Consider the following 10,682-nt stretch of genomic DNA (forward strand, 5'->3'; position numbering starts at 1 on the left):
AGAATATTCTATATTCTATGCCACTGCAACAAAACAGTAAAAAACATTAAAAAATTGACAAATTAAACTACAAGTAATGGTATTAAGGTGAAGTCAATATTTTCTTAAATTAGAGAAAAATTGAGATATAGAAGCTGAACTGTAAATTGTTGAATTTAAGAAAATGAAAGGAAAGTTAAATAATGTTTAAGCTTTTCAAAAATAAAAATACATAGATAGATTAATTAAGCAATTTATTTTCATAGATAATTTATTTTCATATGGTTATGGATATTTTTTTATTTACAAAAAAAATATATACAATACAACAAAAGACAATCTTAATCAATCAATCTGTTTAAAAATGTTAAAATGTTTTCGCTATTAAACCTTTTATTCAATATGTTAAGTCAACTTATTCAAAATAATACTTCATTTATTAATTTCTGTATGGTGTCTAATAAATTCTCAATGCAATTTTAAAATATTAGGCGACAGTGGAATTATTTTTTATTTTTAAACATATTCCTTGTAACCTAGGTGTTTTTAACACACATAGCAAAACCAGCATATTTTTATGAAAGTTTCAATGTGATGCATTATTTGCCATTTTACCTCTTTAGTTTCTGTTAACTTGTGAGTGTGGTTGGTACGGCATATAAACCTTCTTAGAAAGGTTCTAACTTTTCACAACACATTTGCCAAAATTAGTAGATTTTTACATTCTTCACACTCTGGGTAAAATGAATCATGTGGTCATTTAAGGTTTTATCAATTCCATTTGTAAAATATAAACGAAAAAAAAAGCCCTACTACATCAGAAATTTTTTAAAATATTATTTTACCACAATTTTGTGTTAATCTATTCTGACCAAAAGATGTTTGAAACCTTTAATTGCCTTCATCTCTATGACCTTCTAAGCCAACAACTGGTTGATGCAGAAGCCCTTTATTTCTTTTTTACATCACAATTACTTATATTAAATATGCTACTTTTTAAAAGTAGAATAATATGAAACTAATCAATATAATATCAAATTTGTGCAACAACTACTGCATTTTCTGTTACAATGATTTTAGAATTCTCTAATGTGCCACAAAATGGTGTTGAAATTTTTATGTAGAATCATTAAAAATTAGGCACTATTATGAAATCTTTAAGGGTAAAAAATATATAGCAAGAGATAGATCTATCCTACCTAAATTTTTCTTATTTTGAAAATTTATCTTTACAGAGAAAAATTAAAAAAAATAAGCTGTGGAAAAATAATTAGAAGTTAAAATACGAATAGTATCTTAATACATTTGGTAGAATTATTGTAAAATACTTTTTCATCTGGTACAATATGCAAGTTCTACAAAATTCTCAATTATTGAACTTTAAAAGCAAGTCTTAAATTAGTAATCTTGTTCAAAATGAACTCTTTTTGCATAAAGAACAAATATATTAATATTTGATATTATTTATAAATTCTATCTTAATTTATTTGCTCACAAAAATAGACGCATGAGATTTTAAAAGACACCCTGCATTCATGAATGATTAACACATTAAATGCTAAGTTATCTGAAAAGGTAAGATTAAAAATTCTGAACAGGCATAATTATTCTAAAATTGATGACTGGCTGTTTCAGCAAAAACTTTTGTTCAAGATCACTTGGCATTTAAAGTATTAAGAATACTTACAATATAAAAATATTAAAAACTGGCAATACTTATTATTTTTTTTAATGCAAAACAAAATGTATGGCTAAAACAAATGGAATCCATGAACAAATAAACACATAACAAAAGAACATCTAAATTCTTTTTGTTTGGTCTGTTATTTTTTTAAATGCTAAATTTTTAAAGTAAGAAAAAAACACAATTAATTAAAAAGCTTTTTAGTAAATATTGTTATTGCATCTAAAGTTATGCAACTATTTTAATGTAAAAGTAGCAGCGAACAAAGCAAATATCTACATTATGAATACAAATCTAGAAATGTACTATCAGAGTACAAAGCAAAATTAAGATTTGCCACTAAGTGCAATTGAGAGCATTTATACATTGATGATAAAAAAGTAGAATTTGTTTATTTTTAAGAGCTAAATTTAAACCAAAAATACATTTATTTTATCCAAAATTCTAATTTAAAACAGTTAACACATACAATAAATACAAGTATTTAAAATTTTGCAATATAATTTGTGATTTATAATGTGAATAGTTTTTGTTTTACTAAACATTAATTATAAGCTAGTTGTTTAAATTTGTTGCACACCCTTATAACTGAGTATACCTAAAGGCAATCTAAAGTTTCAAAATATTTTAATTTCAAACACTAAGTGGCACAAATAATACACTTCATTTTTTTTTTAAGAAAAGATAAATAAGAGAGTAAGAAGAAATTATATAAATATAGAACATAATAATTAAATTATCAGATGCATAATGTTCTCTTATTAAGGACTTTAGTAAACACATCACATTTATCAATCACTTCTATCATAGGACTTTTTAGTGTATCATATCATGGAACAGTAACCAGTACAAGTTCCCTCATTTGCTCTGTTTGACACATCTGTGAGAGAAAATCCTTGGGGGTTCTCTGTTTCCCAAAGTCCTGGTGTCTGTAAAATCTAGAAAGAAAAATCTACTTAAGAATGATGCAGGGACATATTAACATTAAGATAATTTAAAACTTTGATGATAAGTAAAAGAAAGGAAAGTATAACACTCTAGCATAATATTTAGTGTACAGTACAAGATAGAAAAGTGGTGATGAAAAACATAACAAAAAAAGGGGGAAACAAATACAGTCAATGCTCTTTAATGGACAACTAGTCAAATTGTAATTTTGTTACGTAGCTGAGTTAACTGTTAACCGAGCTTAAAGTTAAAACACAAATATTTTCCACATAAAAGGCATTCCTTTGCTCTGATTATAAACAAAAACTGGTTCTGAAGTAAGTGAAAATGTTTTCTCTTCCACATAAATAATCAAAAACAAAGCTCATTACATGATAGAACAGGTTGAACCCTTTCCCCCACTTCTGATATCACTTTACTTATAAGGCCTGTTGTGAGGCAAACAAACTTTAAAAAAGAAACAGTTAAGAGTCTCTGCCATATTGTTTTTGTCTATTATAACGATTCTTTAATTATAACAGCCAACAAAAGTTCCCTCTGCTCTTCTATAGACACACTGTTATTTCAATGCCCATGAGAATGTCTGCACTGAACTGTTACTTTCAGTATTAAATGAAATTTAGTCTCATTTTTGTTGTTTTAAAGTTCACGATAAACATTTCAAAAGTAAGTAACAAAAATTTTTGCACTTTCAAAAAAAAAAAAAAAAAAAAAAAACAACAACTTCTAATGACAATAAGTTATTTGATTTAAAAAAATTCCTTAAATATATATATATATAGATATATAAACATATAAATTTAAACTATTTTTTTTAATGTTACTCCCCTTTAAATGTGAAACATCATGAATTCCCTTTGAATGAAAGAAAAGTAGCATGACATCCTAGGTGGTTGAATGTATTTTTAAAAAGTTGATAAAATATGGATTATTTCACATGGTTAATCAAAAGTAAAAGTGTATATTTCATAAAGCATTTACAATCTTTGAAAACTTCTACTCAAAGGATTCATCATAGTTCTAATAATAAAATCTCTTTGTGTCTATTTTAACCATTGAACAGTCAATATTTTATGAATAATAAACAGAAATTTTTAAGGCTAGCTGTTATAAATAAAACAATAACATTGATTGAATTCAGATTAAATGAAATTAAAATTAATATTTTTTAATGAAAGTATAAATATTATCAAAATGAACCACCTCCAACTTAGTGTTGATATAGCAATTAAGATAGAGAAGCAGTTGATAGTGAGTTACAAGTTCAAGCTAAATGATATTTATATTCCATAACATAGAATAAAAATATAATGATACAAAGAATATCTACATTAATCAGTTTTAAAAAGTGAGTTCCATAAAACAGAATACATACAGGAAACTACATTCTAAAATGAAAGCTTTGCAGAATAAAATGGTATAGGAAAATTTAAGTCTTTTAGTATATATTTTTTTAAATATATTACCTATTTTAAAAGGTAAATTGTAATGCAATAAATAGATAAGTCCAACAGCACTAGAGATTCTTAGCTCAGGTTAACTATTTTTCATTTCTTTATGCCCCATAATATATCTAAATTCACTGATGGTACTACTTACAGACACGAGGCAAATCGAATTACACTTTTCAATAATACATGCCCTTAATATCTGTACGATTCCCATAAACCTATCTATTTACTTTAAAAAGTTGTAAAAAAAATTTAGGTGTGTATAAGAATTGTTATCTGTAAAGGAACCATTCAGTAATTAAGTGATTATAATTAAGTGCAGGGTTTGTGTTTTTTTTGATTTTCGTAAAAAAAATAAAAAAAATCAGATTATTTTGATTTAAATCGGATTTTTTTGAATTAAATCAGATTTTTTTGATTTTTATTCAATTACACTATAAGAGCTTTAGTTTATGATTAAAAAAACCTTATAAATGCTTAATCAAAATTAAATTAATATTAAAACTATATTATAACAATATTTTAGAAGCTCTAACTTACTAAAATAATTTTTCATTATAATGCATAGCGACCATTTTGATACAAGGGCATGATTGAAATAAAAAGAAAAGATAAAATAGATAATTTAAGAAAAATACTACTTTAATTAGTAACACAAAGTTTCAATTAGCACACCATAATTTTAATTTAAAATTGCGATCTCTTTTTTTTTTCCTCATGATTTATGAAATGGCAAAATAAATGCAACAGATTGTGTTTATAAATGTTGTCATTCATCAAAAAATAAATATTCAATCTATATATTTTTATGTTAAAATATTCATTTTTAATCCTATATCAAAATACATAAGTTAAGCTAAACATTTTAAAAAAATCTATGTACTCATTGGAATTTTTTTCACAAAAGAAAATCTGATAATTTCAAAGATACCATAAACATATTATGAGAAGAAAAAAAAAAAAATACCAGTTTATAAACCCTACTGCTTCAAATAGACTTTGAAAGGGAAGAATGAAACTATATCAGGAAAAAAATATCTGAACTCAGCTTCTTTTTTTCTTCTTTCTATTTTTAGCATATTAAGGTAATTTCTTTTTAATATTCCCTCAAGCTTTAGAAAAATAGAAATTTCCATCAATAAACTATATAGATTTGAATTCCATGCTTTTTTAATCAAAAGGTAGAATTATAATTAACATTTGCTTTTTTTTCTTTTTGAAAAAAAAATCATGTTTATTTACTTTTTACAGCTATGCAAGTCTATATTAAGACAGCATTAAATATTTACTTTAATCTGTACTTTCAATGTTAAGAATCAAAAGATTTTTAAACATGTAATTTCAAATGTGTTTAATACACACCAAGAAAGAAAGTAATTTCGTTAACTAAAATTAATTAATGCAGCAATTTATTTAAAATAAATTTTAAAACTAAGAAAAGAAAATAATAAAAGTATCAATAATTTAAAGCACTGTTTTTTAACTTTTAAAATCAATATAATATATATATATATATAAATTAGTTGATTTAAATCAATGATTTTTTTAAAAAAATCATTTGATTTTAATCATGATTTAAATCAACGAACCCTGATTAAGTGTAAAATATTTTTCTATTTACAATTACCTTTTCAACCAATTCTTCAAATGCACACTGAACACCATCACAAGTTTTAGCGCTGGCTTCAATAAAAAGCATTGAATGTTTTCGTGCATATTTCATCCCTTCTTCTCTAGACACAGCCCTGTTATCCTAATCACAAACAAAAACTTGTAAATAACGTCATCTTTTACGATAATCTCAATTTAAGAAATTTAAAATAATTTTTGTTAAAAATTTTCCATTAAAATTATACTACATGATTAAAGCAAAGATTTATCTAAAAACTACTCATTCAGAGGTTAAAAGGTAAATAGTAATTATATAATTCATTGATTGAATATTGGCTGATTTATCTAAACAGATATATCAACCATAATAAATGAAATAAGGGTCTAAGAAATATGTCTGAGGAGAATAATCTTTATATGGAACATTGATTTCATAATGGATAAGTTGAATAACGAGAAAAAAGTAGCATTATGAAAGTCTTAATGAGATTACTGAGCCTTTTAATGCATTGGTGTTTAGCAACCGGAATTTTTATGTAATGCATTTGTCAGGAACAGCTTATTGTTGATTTTCAAAAGTTTTGAGAATGTGATTTTTCTTTTATTTTTCTAGAATTATTAACAAAATAGCCTCTTGTCCATATGACAAATTGGTTTAAGGGCATGAGTTACAGCAAATTTTTAAATATGCAATACATTCATGTCTTAGTCACTGACGTTGTATAAGAAAAAAAATTAAAATAATTTTATCCTCAATTAACTTTTAAAAGTAAAATTTAAATTAGAATAGTAAACTTTAATTAACAGAGATTACGTTTGTAAATTACAATGATAATATATTGTAATTAGCAAATAAACTATGCACAGATAAACTTCTAGAGAAATGGATTTAATATTTAACAAAAAAAATAAGTATAATTACACATTTTTACGCTATTTGCAGGTTTATAAGACAAAGTTTCTTTCTGAAAAAACTTATTAATTAAAAAATAGAATTTAATATTTTTTGCATCAATAATTTGTTAGAATAATATAAGCATATATATATATACATACATGTATATATATATAGCAAATTTGAGTTAGCTGCCTTTCTTTACTAATTTGCTTTAGCGAAAAAAATAAGAAAAGCCTTTTGGCAAACATCTTTTAACCGATAATTAAATGAACTTGTTTTTAGTAGTTGGCTTAGGCTTAGTTTTTGAGCTGTAAAACATTAAGCCATACCAAAATATTTAAATAATACAAAATTTCTAATTTTAAGAAGTTAGTAACAGAAACACTTAGTGGTTTTTACGATAAATTAGATATAAATAATGATAATAGCTGCCAACCTTAGGAATAAAAAATTAGGAACACAATATGCGACAAAATTATTCTTACCAATTACAAGAGTAAGACAAAAATGTAACTATTAAATAATAGCATTAATAGACATATATTTAAATACCTTGTGTAAATTAGTAAAACAAAACTATAAACACTATATTTGGTGGGAAATTTAAAATATTAATATTTTATAATTAAGAATACTGATATAATGGTTTAAAAACAACCATTACCTATTAATATATACTTATTATTCTCCAAATTATAAAACATAGGTAAATAATAATCTGCATCAGAAACAAATATTTCTGATGCAAGTGTTTAAATACCACAATAAATTTTTTTAAAAATAATAACAGTTGTTTAAGATTCAATTTAGTGAAATGATCAGCAACAGCTATTGGAATAATATTTTCCAATAAAAAGTGACTAAAAATTACTTCTGCATAATAATAACAGGAAGCGCACTTGCGGCGATAAGAACAAGGGATTGATTTAAAATCAAAAATACTGCAATTTTACGAAAATTCGGATTTTTAATAAAAATATCAGATTTCATTTAAAAATTAGGAACAAATCCGAAAAATTCTGAACAGTTGGCAGCTATGAATGATGCCTATTAACTGACACAGCCTTCTAATTTAATTGAGTTTAATAGAAATTTCTCTTTATGCACACTTTTTCATCAAACAACAAGGGCAATTATTTGACAAAAAAAAAAAAAAAACATGTGAAAAGACATATTTATATGCCCTTTTCTCAGTTAATTAATGACATTTAAAATCAAAACTGATAATAAAACTATATTACCTTGTCTATTTTATTGCCAACTAACATTTTGATAATGTTAGTACGTGTTGAGTATGTTTCTAGTTCATATAACCATTGGTCTAATTTTTGAAAACTTTGCCTGTTAGAGACATCATAAACTGAAAAAAGAAGAAATCAGTTTTATTTGTATTATTCATTAAATGTTTAAATCATAATTTTGAATCTATTTTTATTACCTAAGATAGCCCCTTGCGCTCCACGATAATAACTTGGAGTTAATGTTCTAAATCTTTCAGAACCAGCAGTATCCTGGAGGGAGAAAAATATTTTTAAGATAAATATTATCAATAATGAATTTAAACCAAGTATACTAAGATTTTAACTATATTGAATGTAATAAAAAGAAGAAGCTAAGTCCATTTACTGCAAGGTAAAAATATTTAATATTAGTTAAAAACATTACTTAAATTAAAAGTTATTCTAATCAGCATAGTTAAATTAATAACTATAACATCATGTCATAGTAATACAAATTAAATTCAACAATCACAAATTTGTTTTTATAATGTAAAAACAAAAATTAATGCTATATGCTACTTTTAAGATAAATTAATTTAACATATTATTTCTCATATTTATTTGAGTATTTGTAGAGCACTAATGTATCTAGATATAATTCTTAAGATTAGAGCCTTCAAAGCTGAAGGTGTGCTTGTTTTTGAATAAGCTCCGTGCATTTTATATTTTTAGGGAGATCTTTGTTTATGTAATAACCTACAAAAAAGGATTTTTTTCCTTTCTTTTTTTCCTCAACAGACATCAAATAATTTTTTAGAATATGAGAGAGAGGTAATTTTACAGAGATAAAGCAGAAGTTTTTACCATGTAACTTATTTCTTGTAATATTCTTCAAATCTTATATTTTTCTTATTTATTCTTTTTATCTTAAAATCCTTAATGTTTCTTTATGAAGAAAATTGCAATAACATATTCAAGTATTTTTCTGTTGACCATTCACAAAACCACTTATTAAACCAGCAGCAAGAAATTTAAATAATAAAAATACAAATGTGATTGCGTTCAGCCTATTATTTATAAATTAAACATAATTTATAAACTAAATAAAAGTAAATAACACTAAAAAAATAATAACAATACGATTTGGTAAAGAATACAGATTGCAATTTATAGAAATCTAATGATATAAGTCAAACATTGGAAATTTCTGGCAAACACTGAAGAATTTGTTATGTAAATATTTCCGTTATATACATATACACTACAGCAATCTATAAAATTTATTACAGTTGTTTATTTGTTTAACTTCTAAGAATTTTAATTTAATTATAACAAGGGGGCTTTATTTAGCATACAGAGTAAATTTAGCATACATAGTAACCAAGAAAATTAAAAGCTTTGCAAACAATCAAATAAATAAAAGATAAGCAAACAAAGCAGAAACTAATAATTCAATAATGAATGATAATAATTTTGCACGCAAATACAGTTACTTTAAAGTAATTTTTATAATTACACCAAAAGATAAAGCATGTAAACACAAAAATTGAATTAACTATTTCCGCAATTAAGAAATAACCAGAGTTTTGAATTTTTAGTAAAGTGCAATTAATAAAAACAAAAAATACTTCAGAAAAAGATTAAAAATATATCCAGAGTATGGAACAATTATTTCTGATAACTTTGACTCAATAACTAGAAATTTGTTTTCTTAAAGAGCCTATTAACATACACATTATAGATGCTGGTTGCAATTTTATTTATACTTCTTTTATATTTTTATTAACAAAGAAATTACTAGAAAGTAAATTTTTAAAAAAAAATTATAGATTAACACGCCTATTTTACCCTAAATATATATCAGATTAACATAACGATGACTGTACATCTGTTGAATGAAGCAGTAAATCTGAGATCTTTAAAGTGCATAAGGATTGAAAAACAAAATCTGTAATTACAATATCTTTGATTAATAAGAATTAACAATACATAGAAATACATAATACAGACCCATATTGCTAACTTGGCTTTATTTCCATCAATAGATACAGTTTTAACTTTGAAATCCACTCCTATATAAAAATGTTTAATTAGAGTTTATTAACAATTTCGTGTGATAAATGTAAATAAAATGGCAAAAAAAGGATCAGACAATTCAATTTTATTATTATAGAAGTATGTTAGATTTATGCGAATCAGTAAACAATATTGGATGTACAAGGTTCAAATTTAAAGTAGTAAACAAGGCCAAATTAAATAAGATAATTCGATTTTGTTACAGTTGAAATTTTATATGAATGTGGATAAGAAAACAATAAATTACCTATAGTAGCAGCTAAACCAGGGTCAAAAACATCATCAGTAAATCGAAGAAGTAAACTAAAATATAAAAATATTTACATTAATAGACTGCATGAAACTGTCTGATACGGCTTGAAATAAATTAATAAAATTCATAAGAACCACCATGTATTTGAAAAATAACAAAAATCTATCATTAATAAATTATCACATTAAATTATGAAGTAATTAACTTGAAATAATACCTAGACTTTCCTACATCACTTTCTCCAATAATTAAAATTTTTAAAGTAGTTAATACACTGTCATCATCCATCGTATAATTGAAACATTTAGTTTTATGATAAGAGAAATTGAGAAAAGGGAAATACGCAATTAATTAAAAAAAAGGACAAAGAAATCCAAACTTCGTCTTTATATTCCGTTGTTTATCAATTTCAATAAGGATATGTCTATTGCAACATAGAAACAACGAAGCGTAAAATATTTTGACATTACATGTTGTTTAGTTAAAGGAAATTTCCACAGATGTCACTTTATCTGTCAAAATTTATAATTCTTTTTAGTAGCAAATATCATAATAATAAAAT

The 10,682-nt window shown here is 24.3% G+C and overlaps 1 protein-coding gene across 1 annotated transcript; it reads right to left on the reverse strand.

Moving 5' to 3' along the window:
• Positions 1–216: 216 nt before the first annotated feature.
• Positions 217–10,570, reverse strand: LOC107436744 (ras-related protein Rab-18). The gene is made up of 7 exons (XM_016048536.4): positions 10,338–10,570; positions 10,115–10,170; positions 9,802–9,863; positions 8,010–8,082; positions 7,813–7,931; positions 5,690–5,815; positions 217–2,601 (listed from the first exon to the last, which is right to left on the reverse strand). The coding sequence occupies exons 1-7, from the start codon at positions 10,406–10,408 to the stop codon at positions 2,488–2,490; spliced, it is 621 nt and encodes a 206-aa protein (XP_015904022.1). The 5' UTR covers positions 10,409–10,570; the 3' UTR covers positions 217–2,487.
• Between the last annotated feature and the right edge of the window lie 112 nt (positions 10,571–10,682).

The sequence above is a fragment of the Parasteatoda tepidariorum genome, chromosome 3 (assembly GCF_982258835.1).
Source record: "Parasteatoda tepidariorum strain Cologne lab strain chromosome 3, Ptep-v5.0, whole genome shotgun sequence".
Classification (NCBI taxonomy): Eukaryota; Metazoa; Arthropoda; class Arachnida; order Araneae; family Theridiidae; genus Parasteatoda; species Parasteatoda tepidariorum.